The sequence below is a fragment of the Garra rufa genome, chromosome 22 (genome assembly GCF_049309525.1).
Source record: "Garra rufa chromosome 22, GarRuf1.0, whole genome shotgun sequence".
Classification (NCBI taxonomy): Eukaryota; Metazoa; Chordata; class Actinopteri; order Cypriniformes; family Cyprinidae; genus Garra; species Garra rufa.
The window spans coordinates 28,942,763-28,966,819 of NC_133382.1; the positions used below are offsets into that span (position 1 = coordinate 28,942,763).

The 24,057-nt window shown below is 30.2% G+C and overlaps 1 protein-coding gene across 2 annotated transcripts; it reads left to right on the forward strand.

The window, feature by feature from the left end:
• Window positions 1-6,193: 6,193 nt before the first annotated feature.
• On the forward strand, window positions 6,194-14,502 carry LOC141297835 (hepatic leukemia factor-like). Of its 2 annotated transcripts, none has more exons than XM_073828297.1 (4): window positions 6,194-6,440; window positions 6,945-7,289; window positions 9,464-9,678; window positions 12,829-14,502. In XM_073828297.1, the coding sequence occupies exons 1-4, from the start codon at window positions 6,332-6,334 to the stop codon at window positions 13,045-13,047; spliced, it is 888 nt and encodes a 295-aa protein (XP_073684398.1). In that variant the 5' UTR covers window positions 6,194-6,331; the 3' UTR covers window positions 13,048-14,502. The 2 variants fall into 2 exon arrangements, with proteins under 2 accessions (XP_073684398.1, XP_073684399.1); XM_073828298.1 differs by having other exon boundaries at window positions 12,832-14,502.
• The last annotated feature ends 9,555 nt before the right edge of the window (window positions 14,503-24,057 follow it).

Here is a 24,057-nt window from a genome sequence, read left to right on the forward strand (position 1 = left end):
TTAGAAATTAGGAATCTGAGGGTGCAAAAAAATCCAAATATGAGAAAATCACCTTTAAAGTTGCCCAAATGAAATCAAAAATTAAGTTTTGATATATTTACAGTAGGAAATTTACAAAATATCTTCATGGAACATGATCTTTACTTAATATCCTAATGATTTTTTGCCTAAAAGGAAAATGGATCATTTTGACCCATACAATGAATTTTTGACTATTGCTACAAATATACCCGTGCTACTTAAGACTGGTTTTGTGGTCCAGGGTCACAATATTAGAGGCCAAAATGGTAAAAAGTAAGGGAAAATAAGGTTAAACATGTACCTCGGGGTACTGCCCTAGTGACAACTTTGTACCCTTTATTCTGAGAGTGTACAATTGATATTGAAATATGCAGCAAATATATCCCAAATACTCAAGCTGTTTGATGGGTTAAGATCTCACATTTAAGTTTTTTCCAGTTTGTGTCTGTCCACTGTTTTTCTGACATTTTAGGAATTTCCCCTCATCTCTTGTTATTTTGTACTTTGAGGAAAAACAATGGACAGGCTCATTCTGTTTTCCGACTTTCATAAAAAGTCAAACATATTTGCACTTGTTTGAAGTCAAAGGACGTGGCCTCTTTGGTGAAGCAGGAACTTTAGAAGAGTTAATCAGGATGGACTGCTTCTGTGATGTTCATTCAATTTGGCTTGTGTTTGCTGCCATTTTTATCCGTTTTTTGAAACTTTTGTTCAGATTTGTTGAAACAGGAATTTGTTTACTTTTTCAGACTTCCTCGAACCATGAGAGTGAGACACTTCTTCGGTTCGCTATAATGTAATTGTTCTCCATATAAAGATGCGTTTTTAATTCTGCTGTTATCCTTAGTGGACGTTCTAGCCATTATGCATAACTGTGAAAGTGTCTTCTCTTGCATGTGCAATTAGTTCTGCGCTTCCAGTAGAAATGTGAGTTTAACATACCCTAAGCCTTATGTGTATAATTTCTTGGAAAATGAGACAACATGGCATATTTGCTATGTTGTGAATTCACTCTGCCTAACAGTGTAAAGTTAGCCTCAGAGATCTCTTTACGTAGATCATTAAAATATATGTTTTTCCTGTAATGTGTGAATAATTTTGTGGTTCTATTAAAGATTAACTGATAAAAATCCATCCACTTGCTTTTTGAAAGAATATTAGCTGGGCCTTTCTATTTCAGGCTGAGTGTGCACTTCACACGCACTTCACACCCTAGGCAAGAAATATTGATTTTTTTTTCCTACATCCATAGCAGGTACTGTTATATATATATAGACCTATAGTATAAATGAGTCCAGGGAATGTCAAATCAGTTAAATGTTTATGTTTGCGAGCCTTGCATCTAATACAAAAATAGTTCCTTCAAGAAAAAAGCATTTTTAATGAACTATTAATTATTAACGATTACACTTGCCTAAATGCTGAACACGGAACTAATTATTATGCTGTTCAGTTCAAGTTCAATTTTATTGAATGAAAACCACAGAGAAAAACATATTGGGCAAAATTAATACTTTCAAAGGGCTTGCTGCATCTATTATATATAATTGCACCATTATTACACAGAAATGTAAAATAAATTATAAATAGCCAATAAATTGGCAATGAAAGCTTGTTTCCACCATGGAATAAAAGAGTGAGAAAGGTAATTCCAACATTTTATCTTAAAATTTGGACTTGCAAAGTCGAAATTGTAATATACAGATTTCAAGAAAAGTCAGAAGTGGGGGAGAAAACTGATTTGCGAGATTCAGAATTCAGAAAAAGAAGTCAGAATTTCTAGATGTAAATTCAGAATTTTGAAAAAAGTCAAACTTGCTGGATCTAAATTCAGAATTTTGAAGTCAGAATTGCAAGATGTAAATTCAGAATTTTGAAAGTCAGAACTGTGAGATGTAAATTCATAATTTTGTAAAAAGTCAGAATTGTGAGATGTAAATTCAGAATTTTAAAAAGTCAGAACTGTGAGATGTAAATTCAGAATTTTGAAAGTCAGAATTGCGAGATGTAAATTCAGAATTTTGAAAGTCAGAATTGTGAGATGTAAATTCAGAATTTTAAAAAGCCAGAACTGTGAGATGTAAATTCAGAATTTTGAAAGTCAGAATTGCGAGATGTAAATTCAGAATTTTGAAAGTCAGAATTGTGAGAGGTAAATTTAGAATTTTGTAAAAAGTCAGAATTGTGAGATGTAAATTCAGAATTAAAAAAAAAAAAGGCAGAATTGCAAGATGTAAATTTTGGATTTAAAAAAGTCAGAACTGTGAGATGTAAATTCAGAATTTTGATGTCAGAATTGCGAGATGTAAATTCAGAATTTTGAAAAAAGTCAAAATTGCTGGATCTAAATTCTGAATTTTAAAATGTCAGAACTGTGAGATGTAAATTCAGAATTTTGTAAAAAGTCAGAATTGTGAGATGTAAATTCAGAATTTAAAAAGCCAGAATCGTGAGATGTAAATTCTGAATTTTTAAAAAAGTCAGATCTGTAAGATGTAATATCAGAATTTTGAAGTCAGAATTGCAAGATGTAAATTCAGAATTTTGAAAAAAGTCAGAATTACGAGATGTAAATTCAGAATTTTGAAAGTCAGAACTGTGAGATGTAAATTCAGAATTTAAAAGTCAGAACTGTGAAAGGTAAATTCTGAAATTTGAAAAAAGTCAATTCACAATTTTTGAAAAAATTGTGAGATGTAAATTCAGAATATTGAAGTCTTAATTGAAAGACGTAAATTTAGAATTTTGAAAAAAGTCTGAATTGCGAGATGTAAATTCAAAATTTTAAAAAATCAGAATTGCGAGATGTAAATTCTGATTTTTTTTAAAAAGTCAGAATTGCAAGATGTAGACTCAGAATTTTGAAGTCAGAATTGCAAGATGTAAATTTAGAATTTAAAAAAGTCAGAATTGCGAGATGTAATTTTAAGAATTTTGGAAAATGAAAGTCTAAATTGTGAGATGTAAATTCAGAATATTGTCAGAATTGCAAGATGTAAATTCATAATTTTGAAAAAGAGTCAGATTTGCGGGATGTAAATTCAGAATTTTGAAAAAAGTCAGAATTGTGAGATATATATTCAGAATTTTGGAAAAAGAAGGTCTAAATTTTGAGATGTAAATTCAGAATTTTGAAAAGTCTTAATTGCAAGACATAACTTTAGAATTTATTTTAACTTTTAGAAATATATTTCACAGTTCTCTTTTTTCCCTTAAAAATGTTTATATCTCACAATTTTGAGAAAAAAGAACTATAAATACAAAAAGGAAACTGCTTTTTAAATCTACTGAATCGGACAGTAACACACTTAGGTATGATCTAGCAGACTGAGACATTCATTCACAAGTGAAAATCTTATCATTGCTCTAAAGACTTAGCAATCTAATTACGTCAGTACAAAAGTGCTAAGATGCGTAAGTGCATCATTCAGGAATGAATAGCCCAGACATCATTAAAAAGTTTGGGTACAACATGTCCTGCATAAAAAAATCAGAAGATGGCTGTAATTAAAATGAATTAATCATTCTAGAGAGTATTTACAGTTTCTGTTTAGGTCTGCTTGCCTCCTAACTAGTTGCAGTCTGTTTCCAGTTTGTCAGACACATGTTTCAACATGTGGTTTAGTTGTTCCAAATTAGAGGAGGAGTGGCCAGCCATGGCCTACTTTTCTGCAAAAGCAACGTCACATCTGATTGCTTTAGCAACCGGTTGCCAAGGTAACTCAAAGAAGAAAGACAAGTTCTATAGGACTCTGATAGAAAAATCCATTTGCCTTTTCACACTCAGATTGGTGTGTTTCGGAAATCACTCACATTTACTGTCACATTAGTCTTTTCTGACCGTTTAACAATGTATATGGAAGAGGTTTGCACTGTAAAGTGTGTCACATTCACATGAAGGTACTTTGAGAAGAAAACATACTATACGTCAATTGTATTCACTGCACTTTGAAGGGAATGACAGAAAGGCGGCTCCACAAAAAAAAGTATATTAAAGAACGATTACGGGTACAGCCGAGCACATACCACACAATTAAATCACTATTAGGAGCTTTTCATTTTTCATATTTCAAATATGCTAACAGGGCGTTTATGCTTTGTTTATGAGAGCATCCTTGGAAACAGTAGGTCACACCCTGCGGGTTCAGTTGTTACCACCTATATAAAAAGAATGGTCAAATATTATACCTAGAAATTATGTTATAGGTTTAATAATAGCCAACTATATGGAAAACTGTTTTTTAAAAATCATTTGAAACACTTTTAGCCTACCTCCCTTGCATTTTTGGCCTCCAAATGCTGACTGACTCACTGCCTACCTTTCCAAAATGACTTGATATACAATCATCCTCTCCAAATCCATTTTTACCTAAATTAAATGAGTTGTAGCGTCAATAGTGAGGCATATCTTATAATTGAACAAGTACATCTGATGACACAATAAATTCAAGCACAAAATAGTGGAGTAGGTCATAACAGCACTCTTTTTGACACCAAATTAGATCATTGTTAGATTTCTAAACGACTTACTTTCCTTTGAAGCAGTGGAGTATTCGAATTCTAGGCTATATCAGAGTTTGAGACGCTAAAATTGTTACCCAGATGTCCTCGTTTGCATTTTTAAGAGTAAAATTAGAGTATAATGCTTTCTAATACATGAGTTATTTGGCCATGACAGAACAAATTGTTTTTAACAACTTTACGGTTAAAGGTTGCCATTCTGCGTGCTGTGAGGAACTGAAGCAGTGTTGTTTGACGAGCTGTTCAGGCGAAGCCACGCCCCTTTATTTGACTGTAAGCTTTTGATTTTTCCACCGCGTGTACGCGCATGTGACGGGAACTTCACTTCTTCCAGTGACAGTTTCAAGCCTCCACACTTTATATTTCTTCACGCTGGTAAAACTGATCAAATCTTTAATTATACTAAGCTGAAATTCGTCTTTCGCAGAGTTGCTTTGCATGTAGACTCCACCGTGTTGCCAGATTCCTGTTGAAACATAAGCAATTTACCCATGAAACAAAGTTTAAGAACTTCAGCTTGTGTGAAACAAATATGTATAATTACAAATTTAAGTAAATAAACATGTTTAAACAATTATTTATTATAAGCATTTCTAGCCTTTCTTGAGCAATTTGGAAGCCCCCTGTGGAAAAAAAAAATGATATTTTTGATACTGTTATTGATATATGGATATACAGTATATTTATCTGTGGTAAAGAGTCCTTTACAAGCTTCATCACAGACAAACTATGAAAACATTTGCTGGTTTTGTTTCCTACAATGGATTGTGGGGTAAATATCCACCACTTTTTCCTGTTCTGAGTGAACCGTGAATCAAAGTATAGTCAAACTCGTGGACAATCGGTATCGCTACCCTTATGAAAATTTTACTACAAATAAAACCAAAAAGCCATGGCTACTAATTTAGGCTACTACTAGCCTAGTTAAAACATGGCAACCACAAATTTATCACGATTGTGCTACACTAAACAGTTTAACCATGGTTTTTGTTGTAAAAAGGTAATCAATACGCCAAAAAACAAAAAAACAAAAAAAAAACATGCTTTCTACACTTTAAGGCTGTAGTAAAACCATGGTAAATTTTAGTAAGGGTAGTTTTGATTCTAAACAGCTGAAAGAAAACACACACATCAAATGACTTCTGAAATATTACCTTGGAAATTGATTCTCTGATCGACAAATAAGTAATCTTCTTGTCAGACAATGATTTTGCTTTATTGCAATTATTTTGCATTATTGACACACTATTGTGCTATTTTTAATACTGTAAGGTTGCTTTGATACAACTTGTATTGTAAAAAGCGCTGTATAAATAATCTTGACAATTTATCAGTAATATTCAACTTAGATATTTAGCTTCACAAACCTGTTCCACATTAACTTTAGCCCTAAAATACAAAAAAAAAAAAAAACACCACCCACGACTGCCCTTATTTACAAACGTTTGCAATGCATTTAGTAGACTTTTTCTCCAAAGCAATGTGGAAAATATAATTACGATTGGAGGATCTGGCAACCCAGTCTCTAAACCGCTAGCAAGTGGAGCGAAAGTGTTCATTCAACCCCGCCTTCGACTGTTTGACGTCACATGCCTCAGTCTTGACACATGGTCATGATCATCACATTTCTTACACACACACACGCACGCACGCACTTCAAGCCGTCTATGCCGGTGCTGCAGAGCAGGTTCTTTCCTCACTTGTCGTTGTAGACGAATGAACGCTGTTCTGTACAGCCTTTCATTTCAGTTCAGTTTTTGAAAACAATTTTTGCACGGAATAACAAATTATGTCCAGACAGCTCACAATGAATCCAGCTTTCCTTCCTTCGCAAACTAACGGCGTTTTGAAGGCGCTCCTGGAAAAACCTCTGAAACTACCTTTGCACCAAGATGAAGGTGAACAAAGCTTTCACTTTGTTATTGCAGCGTGTGGAGAATAATAATTTTGTTGGTAGTTTTACTGTAATGAACTGTCAACTGATTCCTGCTGTGAATAGCTGTTGTTTTTGCTGTTTTGAAGATTTATTTAAGTCTTTTTGTGTGTGCTGTGCATCATAAGTGTCTCTTTAAAAAATAAACTACGCTTAAAGAGACATAGTATAACTAAGTATATAGTAGTTCTGAAAAATAATTTTTAAAAACGCATTAAAATGGTTTCATTTTTGAATCAGTGCATTAGAAATCAGAATAGACTGCAGAATAAATAAATAAAATGAAAACGTAATTGTAGTTGACTTTTTGTCCATTTTACATATTAACAGTGAAGAAATTTGTTGAAACTTTTAAAAAGTAAGTACAATGGCAAAATGAAGTTAAATGTATGTAAAATGGATTTCTAAACGTGCATAGCTCAGATAGGAGGCAAAAAATGATGTGTAACTATTGCTAATATTCTTCCAGGCTATGGGAAGGAGAGAGAGAAGGTGAAAAAGCTGGAGGAAGATGGAAACGCTCCTCAGTCAGCTTTCTTAGGGCCAACGCTTTGGGATAAAACACTGTCTTATGATGGAGACAACTTTCAGTTGGAGTATATGGACCTTGAGGAGTTTCTCTCTGAAAATGGCATCCCCTCTAGTCCCGCACAACACGACCAAAGCCTCCATCACCAGCAGCAGCAACAGCAGCAGCAGCAGGCTTCAATGCCTCAGGGCCCCATCTCAGTCATGGACCTCAGCAGCCGGTCCATCACTTCCATCCACACGGGCATGGTTCCTCAGAACTGCCTTCATAGCCCGAGCAGATCAGGTACAATAGCTTCTGTGTCCCACAGGGTCACTTCTAGACCTTGCTATTGCCCATACCCCTCCATAGATTAAAAAAGAACCACTGGGAAAGGCATCAAGCTGGGTTAGATGTTACTGTTACTGTTACTGTCTAAATATGACAATGCGTGGGTGGTAAAATGAAAAACAAAGTTTGGGGTGTAGCTTTTCCTCTGTATAGTTGATGTGTTCCTATTTCTTGCTAAAAAAGCCAGTCTTAGAAAGAATACAGATGATACAAACATAAAAATATTTATTAATATTTAGAATTTCATTTTTGGGTGCTTGTCTGATGACAAGCAAGATTATAAAAATTGAAAATAAGTATTTTTTTTCTGATGTATATATACTGTATATATAAAAAATAAGTAGTCAAGCATAAAAAGTGCTCAATTTTCCCATTCAAGCTTTGGAATTCAATAGTGAATGGAAATGTCAGACTAGACTATGATGTTATTTTCCTCTGACTAAAATTTGCAAACCGACGACTGTTTTCCTAGTTTGAGCATTTGGCAACATCTAATCATAGTTTATGGAAAACTATATGAATTGTGGATTTTGTGGAAAACTGTTGACCTCTTGTTTGGTTAGGTATTTAAAGCAAGTTCTAAAATTAGTTTTGTTAATTTATCATATTAAATGTCATCTCAACATGGAATATCAATGGTGAATGGTGATCATTAAAATTCTAAAAAAAAAAAAAAAATCTGTAGATTTCACATTAAAATAAATTAATAAGTAATTAATTATAATATAAATAATAATCAGGTTAACCTCCAGTAAGATTTCATCTTGACATACTAGAATATAAATGTATTCTTACATTTATAAAAAAAAAAAAAACAACTGTAGATTTCACATAACAACAATGGATAATCAAGTAAACCTCCAGTAAGTTTTTATTTTGACATACTAGAATATAAAATGTATTTTTAATAATAATAAAATAAAATAAAAGTCCAGTAAGTTTCTATATGGACATACTAGAATATAAAATATATTATTACAAATATATATATATATAAAAAAGTTGATTTCAAATTAAAAAATAAATGCATGGATAATCAAGTAAACCTCCAGTAAGATTTTCATTTGGACATACTAAAATATAAAATGTATTTTATATTCTAAACATAATAATGTAATAAAAAAATAATAAAATAAAATAAAAATAAATAAAATAAAACTTCAGTAAGTTTCTATCTGGACATAGAATATATTCTAGTATGTCAAGATAAAAACTTACTGGACTTTTACTTGATTATCCATACATTTTATTTATTTATTTATATTTATTTATTGCTGTGAAATCTACTGACTTATTTTTATACACGTGAATCTTTGTGATTTTTGTTGTTAATAAATGTTTGAAAACATATTTTATGTGTCAAGATGAAAACTAGAATATAAAATATATTATTACAAATATTAAAAAGAGAAGAAGTTGATTTCACTTTAAAAAAAATGCATGGATAATCAAGTAAACCTCCAGTAAGTTTTTCATTTTGACATACTAGAATATAAAATGTATTTTATATTCTGATAATAATAATAATAGTAATAATAATAATAATAATAATTAAATAAAATAAAATAAAAATCAAATATGAGTCCAGTAAGATTCTATATGGACATACTAGAATATAAAATATATTATTACAATTATTTAAAAAAAAATTATTTCACAATTTAAAAAAAATGCATGGATAATCAAGTAAACCTCCAGTAAGTTTTTCATTTTGACATACTAGAATATAAAATGCATTTTTACATTTATTAAAAAAAAAAATCAGTTGATTTCACATAAAAAATAAAATAAAAAAATGCATGGAAAATCAAGTACAAATCCAGTAAGTTTTTTCATCTTGACATACTAGAATATAAAATGTATTTTTATATTTATTAAATATTAAAGATTTCACATAAAAAGGGATGTATGGATAATCAAGTAAAACTTAAAGGAATTTTTGACCAATTAACATGAAGTGTATGCACAAAAGAAAAGAAGCTTTTGATTCCCACTTTGTTTATTAAAGTCTTGTGCACCACCTGGTGGAAAGAAATGCTCATGACAGCTATTTCACCAACTGTTACAATACTGAGTTACACTTGCACCATGGAATCAGCAGTGAATAGTTTTTGTTTTTCCTCTAACAGTTTTACCTCCATCCCGAAACACGCCAAGTCCAGTCGACCCAGAGGCCATTCAGATACCAGTGAGCTACGAGCCCGATCCGGCAGACCTCGCTCTATCCAGCGTGCCTGGCCAGGAGGTTTTCGACCCACGCAAGCACAAGTTCTCCGATGAGGAGTTGAAACCTCAGCCTATGATCAAGAAAGCACGCAAAGTCTTCATTCCTAATGATATGAAGGTAACTTGGGTCTAGTATATTTTGTCACTCATTTCACTGGTTTCACCATTGACCAGCTGGGCAACAGGCTCTTGCAAAGAAGCTTATGTCCGTTCATTCATCCTTCAGTGGCCTGGCCCACGTGATCTCCCCTTTTTTCCTGGTATCGCTCCAGTTCTGCTGGGTTTAGGATTAAAGGATTTGCCGTTTTTAATTTGTTCAAATAAAAGTGGATCCCTACCCAGCTTTGCAGAATAGTAAATTGATCAAAGCTGATTGCACGGCAGAGAATGCGTGAGAAAACTTGTCATCACAATGACGGACAGTTTTCTCTCGTGCTTGGCCTGTCAATCATAAATAAGTGTGGGATAATTTGTCGTAATCATCTGTTGTTAAATAGCTAAATTAGTTTTGTAGAAACTGTTAACCCTGTAAGACCTGACATAAGACCTGAAATAATCGTCTGGAAGATAGATTTTTTTTAACGTCAATGTTTAGGGAACCTTTACACAAAATTCAAGAATGATGGTTTTTTTGGTTAAGCATCATATTTGATATGTCAGGGTTTTATGGTTTAAATAGAATGTTATAGCAGAATATAGAGCTTATAATTAAGGAGGAAAAAAGCCTTAGTTTTAGTCAGAGGCCCAAACTGAGTAAAAATATGCAATATTGTGAACAAAGAATAGTTTTTCATGTAATCCATTAAAATACAATTATGATTGATCATATTTGATAATCACATTTTAAGATGGTTTCTCTAAAGAAGAAAAGTAAATACATAAAAAAGATGTATAGATAAGCAAGTAAGAGTTCAATAAGATTTGGCCTGAAGAATATCAAATGTATTTTTACATTTATTTTAAGTTATTGTTTAATTTAATAAATAAATGTATTTATTTATGGATAATCAAGTAAAACCAGTAAGTTTTATTCTGACATACTAGTATATAAAATGAAAATTTCAGTAGATTTCATGGCAAAAAATAAAAAATAAATACTATAAAATAAAAAAGATGTATGAATAAAAATTTAAAAGTCCAGTAAATTTTCATATTGACATACTAGAATATAAAATGTATTTTTACATGTATTTAAGAAATGGATAATCAAGTAAAGGTCCAGTAAGTTTTTATTTTGACATATTAGAATATAAAATGTATTCCTAAATTTTTATAAAAAAAAAATCAGTAGGTTTCACAGTAAAATAAATAAATTAAATTAAATTAAATAAAAAAAGATGTATGGATAATCAAATAAAAGTTCAATAAGTTTTCATACTGACATATTAGAATATAAAATGTATTTTTACATTTATTAAAAAAGAATAGAAGATTTCACAACAAAAAAACTAAATAAAATAAAATAAATAAAAATACAAATAAAATGTATGAATGATGAAGTAAATGAAGTAAAAGTCCAAGTTTTCATCTTGACATAATAGAATATAAAAAGTATTCTTACATTTATTTAAAAAAAAATGCAGATTTCACATAAATAAATAAAAACTAAACTAAACTAAAGTAAAATAATATAAAATGTATGGATAATCAAGTAAAAGTCACGTAAGTTTTCATCCTGACATACTAGAATATAAAATTCATTTGCATTTATAAAAAAGAAAAAGAAAAAAATCAGTAGGTTCTACAGTAAAATAAATTTAAAAAAATAAAAAGAAAAAAGATGTATGGATAATTAAATAAAAGTTGACATTAGAATATAAAATGTATTTTTACATTTATTAAAAAAGAATAGAAGATTTCACAGCAAAAAAACTAAATAAAATAAAATAAATAAAAATACAAATAAAATGTATGTATAATCAAGTAAAAGTCTTCATCTTGACATAATAGAATATAAAAAGTATTCTTACATTTATTAAAAAAACTGTAGATTTCACATAAATAAATAAAAGCTAAACTAAAATAAACTAAAATAAAATGTATGGATAATCAAGTAAAAGTCATGTAAGTTTTCATCCTGACATACTAGAATATAAAATGTGTGCATTTATAAAAAAGAAAAAGAAAAAAATCAGTAGGTTCTACAGTAAAATAAATAAAAAATAAATAAATAAAAATAAAAAAGATGTATGGATAATCAAATAAAAGTTGACATATTAGAATATAAAATGTATTTTTACATTTATTAAAAAATCACAAAGATTCACATTTTTTATACATAAAAAAAACAGCAAAAAAACAGTAAAATAATAATAAAAATAAAAAGTATGGATAATCAAGTAAAAGTCCAGTAAGTTTTCATCTTGACATAGTATAATATAAAAAGTATTCTTACATTTATTAAAAAACCTGTAGATTTTACATAAATAAATAAAAAATAAACAAATTAAAAAATAAAATAAAATAAAATAAAATGTATGGATAATCAAGTAAAAGTATAGTAAGTTTTCATCTTGACACATAAAATACATATGTTTTCAAACATTTATTAACAACAAAAATCACAAAGATTCACGTGTATAAAAATAAGTCAGTAGATTTCACAGCAATAAATAAATATAAATAAATAAAATGTATGGATAATCAAGTAAAAGTCCAGTAAGTTTTTATCTTGACATACTAGAATATAAAATGTATTCTTAACATAAATTAAAAAAAAAAACATCTTGACATTCTAACATTTATTAACATTAAAAATAAAAAATCTGTATATTTCACAGCAAAAAAAAAAAAAAAAAAAAAGATGTATGGATAATCAAGTAAAAGTCCAGAAGGTTTTCATCTTGACATTCTAGATTATAAAATGTATTCTTACATTTATTTATTTTTAAAAAATACCACACTGGAAATAAATTGGTGCAGAAATGAACAAAATACAGTAAATTGAACATGAAATTTTAAGTAGAAAGACTGAAATAGTATTTTCTTGTAAAAAGTCCTCCAATAATTCAATAAAAATAATTGTACAGTGCATGACCCAAAGGTTGACATTTTTACAGTACTATCAACCAAACAAGAGAAGTTATTCAGCAATAGGTTTTTAAGCTACATTTTAATCATGTTAATTAATTTAAATGCATCATATAACACACTAGGCATTACAGGGTTAACATAACCAACAAAAACACAACATAATCCGTGCAATCTTGACATAATATAACTAGGCGCTCCCATCTCATCCCCACCCTTTTTTTCTGCATATTTTGAGCAGGATGACAAATACTGGGCACGGCGCAGAAAGAACAACATGGCGGCCAAGAGGTCACGGGACGCCCGGCGCCTAAAGGAGAATCAGATTGCCATCCGGGCTGGTTTCCTGGAGAAAGAAAACGCCGCTCTCCGACAGGAAGTTGCCGAGCTACGAAGAGAGCTGGGCCGGTGTAAAAACGTCTTAACCAAGTATGAAGCTCGACACGGCCCACTGTGAGACCGCCTCAACATCCCCCTTCAAATTCGAAGGACAATACTCTTGGGTTAAAGTCCGCTGGGCTTGTTTTCCAGCCAGCCCTCACCTCAGTCTGTTCTTGGCACCTTAGAAGGCAGAAACGTTTCATTGTGTGATTTCAGATGTCTTTTAGAGATCTACCCACTCTCTTTCTCTATTTGTTATCGCAAACACACCGCCGTTGTTTGCCGATCGTGTTACTTTTACTTTTAATGTGTCGTAGCATTTGTCCACAAACGTTTTCCGCCTTGATTTGTCGTAATTTAGCAGTCAAATCTGAGAGGGGTACATGTGCATAGCTGCTTCAGAATAAAGATTATTCTCACAGACAGAAGAGAATGTAGCAAGATGTGAGAGTTTGAATTCATTGAGTAACTCCATATTAAGTATCTGTATTAGAAAACAGACAATCAAGTTGCTTATGTTCCAAAGCGTAATGAAACGGAGCCACATGGAGCGTGATCGAAATCGGCTGTTACTTTATTATAAAGCAGTAGTTGTTTGGTGTGGTTAATGACGTTCATTTCAGTGTTTATGAAAGATAAACTGTATGTTTATGCTGTTAAACAAGTCACACCCAGTCTTTTTAAAACATGGGAAGCTATTAGTTTAGGTAGAGGTAACTGCCTGTTGCAATAATTCCATCAAATTCAGCACAGAGCGTCATTTGATCTGCTTTTGAGTTCAAACTGTGATCAAGGAAGCATATTGAACAAGGTTTCAAGCCCTTATTGCTAATACAAAGAGGCAACCTCGTATTTTAAAGTTGCCTTTTGATGGTCAGTTGTGAAATGAATGTAGTATGGTGTATTTTATGTGTGTCACTCTTTACTACAGACCAAATGATATGAAATACAATAAGGTTATATTGTCATATTGCAATTTAAATGTTTTGACAAATTATTCTTGTTTTTGTACAGTATTTTCATATGGATTTCTGAATATATATATCTATCTATGTAATTTGATGTATACTGTATATTTCTAAACATCAAACTTTATGGAAAGATCTAAATACTAGAGTTAAGTGTATATGGGCATTAATACAATACGCAGTTTCTTTACCTATTCTTCTACAGGCACTTTAGTATTGTGCATCGATATCAAAAGTTTTTTTATGTCTACTTCTTTATCTTTTGTTTTTAAATTATATTAATACCTTTCATGTATTGGTTGTGATGTACAATCATGAAATCTGGTATTACTTTGCCAAATTTGGTGAAAGAACGCTATTTTTGGCCACATAGAATGTTGTCGATTATTGTATATTTCAACAAATGATGTCTTTTATATTAAATATATTCAGCATGTTTAAATTTAACATTCTTCAGATGATTATTCGACTTCAATATTTGAAATCTGTTGTCTGTTGTGGTCCTTTTTGGTTCCCTTTTCTTGTTTCATTGCTCTTGGAAATAAAAGCTTTTGAAAAGCTGATTTGTGTTTGATGAGTGAAATATGAATGGGCTGTGTTATAAATATATGTGACCCTGGACCACAAAACCAGTCTTAAGTCGCTGGGGTATATTTGTAGCAATAGCCAAAAATACATCGTATGGGTCAAAATCATTGATTTTTCTTTTATGCCAAAAATCATTAGGACATTAAGTAAAGATCATGTTCCATGAAGATGTTTTGTAAAATCCTTACTATAAATATATCAAAATGTAATTTTTGATTAGTAATATGCATTGTTAAGAACTTAATTTGGAGAACTTTAAAGGTGATTTTCTCAGTATTTTGATTTTTTTGCACCCTCAGATTCCAGATTTTCAAATAGATGTATCTCGGCCAAATATGTCCTATCCTAACAAACCATACATCAATAGAAAGCTTATTTATTGAGCTTTCATATGATGTACACATCTCAGTTTTGTAAAATTTAACCTTATGACTGGTTTTGTGGTCCAGGGTCACATATTATATTAGAAATAGATTTTTTGGGGCTTAATTTAGGTCTAAATAATTACAAGAAACTTGGGATTTAGTAATATAATAATATAATATAATAATACTCTAGTATGTTGGAGGATTGAAAAACGTTATAGATGTTATTCTGAAATGTACCGCTAGAGACCACTGTCTATTCACAAATGCATGTTTGTTGTCAATAATCCGTCATTTGTGTTACAAATATTCTTATTCCTCTTTATACACATCTGCATCATCACTGGCGTCATCGATGTCGTCATCAGCAATAACAGATGTAATAGTATGGGAGATATGTATTTGAAAATGATTATTTGATATTGCTATCTCTCCAGTCCATTGTAGAACTATGGGGAGAAAAAAAAATCACTGAACGTGAGCGTGCAATGGTTTTTTATATATGTATATCAATAATAATATATAATATTTAATATTTTTAAGGAATTTTGAATATATAGTATTAAAAAAAGTAAAATAATAATTAGAACATGAAAACATTTTATTGATAGATTAACTATTATTAATAATTTATATAATCAAAATATGTTGAAATGTATTTATTAACGATTATTAATAATATATATAATCAAAATATGTTGATATGTATGTATATACACTATAATATTAATTGATTAATTTTGAATATATATTATTAACAATAATGGTACAGTAATAACATCTAAACATTTCAATTATATTATTAAATTTAATTATTTCATTATTATTTTATTATTAATAATAAACTATACTGTCAAAATGTATGTATATCAATTATTAAATAATAATATTAATATAATAATTTATATTGTTAACCAATTTTGAATATATATGTATATTAATAATAATATTAAAATAATAATTAGAACATCTAAACATTTAAATTATATATATTAAAGGTAAGACATACATATATATATATATATATATATATATATATATATATATATATATATATACATATATATATATATATATTTATATATATTTAAATTATACATAAAGTAATATACACACACCCATTTGTATGCAAATGTTACATATGTTATTTTAATTGTTAAGATGTTATAATTATTGTTTTATTATTATAAATAATTATAATATTTAATTCTTACAATATAATAATAATATTATATTTAATTATTTTTACAAAGTTGTAATATTATTATTATTAGTAGTAGTTAAATAATAATTATAACATTTAAACATTTAAATTATTTATATTAAAGGGTATTTCAAAAATAATATTTAATATGTAATATTATTTCAAATAATATATGTACAATTATTTTTACTAATTAAATATAATACATTTTACATTATTATTATTTTATTTGTATACATATATAAGAAAGAAGTTGCAAATTCATATTATATATGCGATCCTGGACCACAAAATCAGTCATAAGGGTCAATTTTATGAAACTGAGATTTGAATATGAATAAATGAGCTGAATAACCTTTCCATTATTAATGTATGCTTTGTTAGAATAGGACAATATTTGGCCGAGATACAGCTATTTGAAAATCAATGAAAAAATCTATGTCCAAATGAAGTTCCTAGCAATTCATATTACTAATCAAAAATTAAGTTTTGATATATTTACAGTAGGAAATTTACAAAATATCTAAATTGAATATGATCTTTACTTAATATCCCAATAATTTTGTCATAAAAGAAAAATCGATCATTTTGACCCATACAATGTATTTTTGGCTATTGCTACAAATATCCCCGTGCTGCTTGAGACTAGGCCACATATAGAAACTATAGCCATTAATTCCAGAAAATACTCCGATAAGCAGTACATCTCTTTAACATGCACGCAAGCAGTCATAGTATCTCTGTCTAAAGCTTTAGCATGTTGTAAAATTTGGCTTCCTGTCAACAGCATGAGGGTTACTACATTCCTGCAACGACATGTGTTCAGAGCAGACCTCCAGTACGTGCTGCTTCTGGGTGTGGCCTAAACGGCCTCTTACTCCAGACAAACACAGATGACTTCCTGTGGGATTATGTGGCATTTATCAAATAGACTAGGAGTTATATAAAGCCATTTGTAAATGCAGAGGGAGCAGATTGGGATCTAACATTAATCCCAGCCTGCGTTCAGCCTGGCAGCAATCCATCTGAAAGAAAGGACAGGCAACAGGAATTACAAACCTTACACTGGTCGCATCCTCATCCTCCACTGCCTTGCTTGCCCTCTCCAGCTCAAGGCCAACACAGGATAACTGACCCTGATCAATTGAGGGCCAGTGTTCAGTTTTAGCCACATGCAATTGGTATGTAGACCTATTTTCAATGTGAATTCAGTTAGGAATTATTAAAATGATCCAGTATTTTCTCAGATTCAGGAGCAGTTGGTTTTTAGCACAGCTCTTACCATACTGATACATATGAAAGCTTGTTTCCACCACAGGATAAAAAGAGTAAAAAATTAATTCTGACTGTAACTGTAAATTCAGAATGGTCACAATTGCAAGATGCAAACATCTCAGAATTTTGATTTTTATTTTTTTTCCCCTCTGATTTTTAGGTTTGTATCTTAGAATTCGGACTTTTTTGCTCAGAATTGTCAGAATTGTAAGATGTAAGTTCAGAATTCTCAGGAAAAAAGTAAAAATTGCAAATTTACAAAGCAGAATTCTGACCTTTGTTCTGGGAATTCTGTCTCTTTTCCTCAGAACTCTGAGTTCACATCTCAGAATTCTGACTTTTTTTTTCCATAATTCCAAGCTAGAATAAAGGAAAGCAGTCAGAACTGCAAGATTTAAATTCAGAATTCTCTGGGGAAAAAAAGTAAAAATTGCAAATTTACATTGCATAATTTTGACCTTTGTTCTTGGAATTCTGTCTTTTTTTCCTCAGAATTCTGAGTTTGCATCTTGGAATTCTGACTTTTTTGCTCAGAATTATCAGAATTGTAAAATGTAAATTGGGAATTCTCAGGAGAAAAGTAAAAATTTTACATAGCAGAATTTTTATCTCTGTTCTGGGAATTCTGTCTTTTTTCCTGACTTTTTCCCCCCAGAATTCCAAGCTAGAATAAAGAAAAACAGTCAGAATTGCAAGATGTAAATTCGGAATTCTCAAGAAAAAAATTGCAAATTTACATTGCAGAATTTTGACCTTTGTTTTCTGAATTCAATCTTTTTTTCCTTAGAATTCTGAGTTTGCATCTTGGAATTCTGACTTTTTTTTCTCAGAACTCCAAGTTAGAATACAGGAAAACAGTCAGAATTGCGAGATGTAAATTCAGAGTTCTCTGGGAAAAAAGTAAAAATTGCAAATTTACATTGCAGAATTTTGACCTTTGTTCTTGGAATTCTGTCAAATAAAAAGTTAGAATAAAAAAAAAGTCGGAATTGCGAGATGTAAATTTGTAACAAAATTGCAGATTTACATTAAGGATTTTGACATTTGTTTTTGGAATTTTGTCTTTTTTTTCCTCAGAATTCTAAGTTTGCAGCTCGTAATTCAAACTTTGTTCCTCAGAATTCTGAGTTAGAATAAAAAAGTCAGTAAATTCGGAATTCTCAGCAAAAAAGTAAAAATTGCAACTTTACATCTCAGAATTTTGACATTTGTGTTTGGAATTCTGTCTTTTTTCCTCAGAATTCTGAGCTTGCAGCTTGGAATTCAAACTTTTTTCTCAGAATTCCGAGTTAGCATAAAAAAGGTCACAATTGCGAGATGTAAATTCGGAATTCTCAGGAAAAAGTAAAAATTGCAACTTTACATCTCAGAATTTTGACATTTGTGTTTGGAATTCTGTCTTTTTTTGACAGAATTATGAGTTAGAATAAAAAAAGTCGGAATTGTGAGATGTAAATTTGTAATTCTCAGGAAAAAAGTACAAAATTGCAAATTTACATTAAGAGTTTTGACACTTTTTTGAATTTAGTTTTTTTCCCCTCAGAATTCTGAGTTTGCAGCTTGAAATTCAAACTTTTTTTCTCAAAATATCGAGTTAGAATAAAGGAAAACAGTCAGAATTGCAAGATATAAGTTCTCAGAATTTTGACCTTTGTTCTTGGAATTCTGTCTTTTGCGAGAATTGAGTCTGCAGCTTGGAATTCTGTCAGAATTGCGAGATGTAAATTTGGAATTCTCAGGCAATATAGTAAAAATCGCAAATTTACATCTCAGAATTTTTCTCAGTTTGTTCTTGGAATTCTGTGTTTTTTCCATGGAATTCTGAGTTTGCAGCTTGGAATTCTGACTTTTTTCTCTGAATTCCGAGTTAGAATATAAAAGTCAGAATTGTGAGATGTAAATTCAGAACAAAAAATTTACATCTTAGAATTTTGACGTTTGTTTTTGAAAGTCTGTCTTTCCCCCCAGAATTCTGACTTTTTTCTCAGAATTCCCAAGTTAGAATAAAGCAAAGAAGTCAGAATTGCAAGATGACGTTTGTTCTTGGAATTCTGTCTTTTTTCCTTGGAATTCTGAGTTTGCATCTCAGAATTCTAACTTTTTTCTCTGAATTCTGAGTTAGATTAAAGAAAAAAACTTAGAACTGCAAGATGTAGATTTGTAAAGAAAAAAGTAAAAATTGCAAGTTTATCTCAATTTTTTTTTCAGAATTCTGACTTTTTTTCTTAGAATTCTTTGAATCTTTAGATATATAATTAAGCTGTGGTAGAAATAAGCTTCCATAGACACATGCAACAAAAAATGCTCAAGTCTGATTAGAAAAATTGGTTTGCTTTTATTCAGAAATGTACTGTTGAGAATACAGTTTTCTGAATGTCATATTGGTGAGAACAGGAATCAAATCTCTACTTTTTTACCACTTGATTGTCAAACAAAATCTGCTGAACAATTCAATAACACACAAAAAAGAAAAGAAAAAACATCTATTATTGTACTTTATAAATATATTGCATTTTAGATATGTAGCTCAACAACATAGTGCTAGCAACGCCAATGCCATGGGTTTGATTCCTGGGGAACACAAAAAGCCTACTAGCAAAATATATACACAGAATGCAGAGTTGCTTTGGAAAAAAAGCAAAAATGCAGTGCATAAATATAGATGTTTTACATCTGATAACATTTAGCCAAGTGGTTTCCTCAGTGTCGACTGAATTAGAATTTCCTATGTATTGTTTTACTATGAGACAATATTATTATATTATTCTAAATGTATTCTTAATAATATACCTATATGTTTACACATTTACAAACACACACATTCAAACTTCACAATGAACACATTCAAAATGTATAACTTATGTACACTACATGGGCAACATTCATGCCTTTGACAAACCTGCATAATCACCTCATTTCTACGGCAGCTAACAATGACTGTACACGTGTCCAGACATTTGCTCTGTTCAGGCATGCACATGTGTCTTCAACTGGCCTCTATCCAGTGTCCAGAGGATAAAATAACTCCATTTCCATGATGAAATTGTCCACAATAATCTAATGAATGCAGATGGATGCTCTGAAACAGAGAAGAGAAGAGAACATTAAAGACTGTGTTTTATCGACTGCGCCTCCAGTGGCAAATGCAGTTTGGTGTATTATCAATGAAAGAGGGTTGTGTTACGTAATTCTAATAGCGAATACTGTCTCTTTAAACAGGTGCTAAGATCAAAAGAAGATCAAAAGAACAACAGATTGCAAAAAATATGTAGGTTCATATGTCATATTAGACCTGACCACAGAAAAAGATTGTGTCTGTATATTTAACAGAATATACTAAACAAACAAACAAACAAAAAAGACAAATTTTAATTTAAAAAATAACTTTTAATGGTTTGTTTGGTTATCTTTAATGGGTTTATTTAATCAAAAAACTATTTTCTGATGGAAAAAATAGCACTGGTACTTATTCAAATCTGGCAACTTCTTTATAAGACACATGTTTTCAGACCATAGATAGTATTTACTTGCTTTTCTAATGCTTTTAAATAGCTATTTATTAATTCATCAATTCTTGACATGTTTACACATCTGCTTAGAGCAAAATATATTGCAATCAAATTATTTCAGATGTGATACACCTTTAGTCTGTCAAACTGATCAGATGGTTTATAAAATGCATCATAAACTGATGACTACCACTTCTATATATTGTGAAATATAAACTCAGAATTCAGAGAAAAAAAATGTGAATTTACATCTCAGAATTTAGATTTTGGCTTCTTTTTTTTCCAGAAATCAGAGTGAAAAATGGCAAGTTTACCTTTTTGCGTTTATTATGAAAGTCTTTTTTCCTCAGAATTCTAAGTTTGCATCTCACTGTTCTTACTTTTTTCTCTGAATTCTGAGTTAGATTAAAGAAAAAAGTCAGAATTGTGAGATGTAAACTAAGAGTTCAGAGAAAAAAAGTTAAAATTGCAGAATTTTGACGTTTGTTCTTGGAATTCTGTTTGTTTTTCGTCAGAATTCTGAGTTTGCATCCTGCAATTCTGACTTTTTTCTCTGAATTCTGAGTTAGATTAAAGAAAAAAGTCAGAATTAAAAGTAAAAATTGCAAGTTTACCTCAAAATGTTGATGTTTGTTCTTGGAATTCTCTTTTTTCCTCAGAATTCTAAGTTTGCATCTCGCAGTTCTGACTTTTTTCTCTGAATTCTGAGTTAGATTAAAGAAAAAAATTCAGAATTAAAAGTAAAAATTGCAAGTTTACTTTAGAATTTTGACGTTTGTTCTTGGAATTCTCTTTTTTTTTCCTCAGAATTCTGAGTTTGCATCTTGGAATTCTAACTCTTTTCTCTCAATTCTGAGTTAGATTAAAGAAAAAAAGTCAGAATTGTGAGATGTTAACCCAGAATTCAGAGGGAAAAAAAAGTAAAAATTGCAGAATTTTGACGTTTGTTCTTGGAATTCTGTTTGTTTTCCTTCAGAATTCTGAGTTTGCATCTTGCAGTTCTGACTTTTTTCTCTGAATTCTGAGCTAGATTAAAGAAAAAAGTCAGAATTAAAAGTAAAAATTGCAAGTTTACCTCAAAATGTTGATGTTTGTTCTTGGAATTCTCTTTTTTCCTCAGAATTCTAAGTTTGCATCTCGCAGTTCTTACTTTTTTCTCTGAATTCTGAGTTCAAAGTCAGAATTGTGAGAGGTAAACCCAGAATTCAGAGGGAAAAAAAAGTAAAAATTGCAGAATTTTGACGTTTGTTCTTGGAATTCTGTTTGTTTTCCTTCAGAATTCTGAGTTTGCATCTTGCAGTTCAGACTTTTTTCTCTGAATTCTGAGTTAGATTAAAGAAAATAAAAACTCAGAATTAAAAGTAAAAATTGCAAGTTTACTTTAGAATTTTGACGTTTGTTCTTGGAATTCTCTTTTTTTTCCCTCCGAATTCTGAGTTTGCATCTTGGAATTCTAACTCTTTTCTCTCAATTCTGAGTTAGATTAAAGAAAAAAAGTCATAATTGTGAGATGTTAACCCAGAATTCAGAGGGAAAAAGGTAAAAATTGCAGAATTTTGACGTTTGTTCTTGGAATTCTGTTTGTTTTCCTTCAGAATTCTGAGTTTGCATCTTGCAGTTATGACTTTTTTCTCTGAATTCTGAGTTAGATTAAAGAAAAAAGTCAGAATTAAAAGTAAAAATTGCAAGTTTACCTCAAAATGTTGATGTTTGTTCTTGGAATTCTCTTTTTTCCTCAGAATTCTGAGTTTGCATCTTGGAATTCTAACTCTTTTCTCTCAATTCTGAGTTAGATTAAAGAAAAAAAGACAGAATTGTGAAATGTAAACTCAGAATTCAGAGAAAAAAGTAAAAATGGCAAGTTTACCTCTCAGAATTTTGATGTTTGTTCTTGGAATTCTGTATTTTTTCCTCGGAATTCTGAGATACAAACTTTTTATTCTCTGAATTCTGAGAAATTTCAAAGAAAAATATAAAAATTGCAAGTCTTTTGCAGCCTCTCAGAATTCTGAGTCTGAATTTTGAGACATAAAGTCACAATTACTTTTTTAATCTGTGGCGGAAATAAGCTTCCAAAGACACATGCATAAAAAAAAGTCTGATTAGAAAAATGTATTCTAACCAACAAGATACATTCAAACCAACAGAAAGTGATTTGAAGCATCTATTTCCACACAAAATAGCAAATAAATGTATACTGAGTGGTTATTTAAGTGTACTTAGTTCTGCTCTCAGTATTAAATCATAATCTTATCATGTGCTAAAGTTGCGAGATTTGACCAACCAAAGAGGCATAGATGCAAGATGACCATAAAAACTCCTTTTCTTTTGCATTTAATCATTTAAGTAACTTCAATCAAATTTTAACACAATATTGTATTTATATAACCATCTTATCTGGATAAAGTAAAGACCATAGTGCGTAAAACATTACCATTTTGGTTTGTATGTTTACTCAGATGATGACGCAATAGTACAGACACTTAATGTTGCTGCAGTTAATCCCTGTGCTACCAAATGCCTTTTTCCTGTTAATGGCCATCAATTCTAAAAAAAATTCATCATGTCATCACTTTCTCCTAGAAAAGGAATAGTCTTTGATGTCTGTGATGGAGAATGGCTTATTTTTAATAATATGGTGTTGGAGAATGGCTTATTTTTTTTTTATTTCATTTAATGTTTTTTTCACTTCTGTAGCGTAATTTACATGATCCCAAAAGTACTTATGCCTAACATTATTTTACTAGTAAATATAGTCTATAATATACTATACACTACTGCAATAATACATTTCTATAAAAAAGTATACATAAACAAATAATATTAAATATATATATATATATATATATATATATATATATATATGTGTGTGTGTGTGTGTGTAATATTAAAAATATATATATAAAATTTAAATAAATGAATAACAATTTCGATAAAATTCGTGATACATTTTTTATGGATTTATAAAAAACATTATCCTGTATCTAGTGTTTTTTAACAATAGCTTAATGAAAGAGGTCAATGTCAAAAATGTTTTCGTTTTCCTATCATTTATAATAAAAATATATTTTTGTGTCTCAAAATTGTACAAATGACACCACCTTGGGCAAATATGGCTAAACAAATAGCATTAAATGGGTCATATATTCGGGTCAGTGAGAAGTATCTTACCTGTTT

Bases quoted from the DNA above. Each gene is read 5' to 3' on its own strand.
- LOC141297835 (XM_073828297.1), top strand. From the start codon at position 6,332: ATGTCCAGACAGCTCACAATGAATCCAGCTTTCCTTCCTTCGCAAACT. The intron at 7,290-9,463 runs GTACAATAGCTT...TTCCTCTAACAG, and splicing joins TCATAGCCCGAGCAGATCAG to TTTTACCTCCATCCCGAAAC. The intron at 9,679-12,828 runs GTAACTTGGGTC...GCATATTTTGAG, and splicing joins TCATTCCTAATGATATGAAG to CAGGATGACAAATACTGGGC.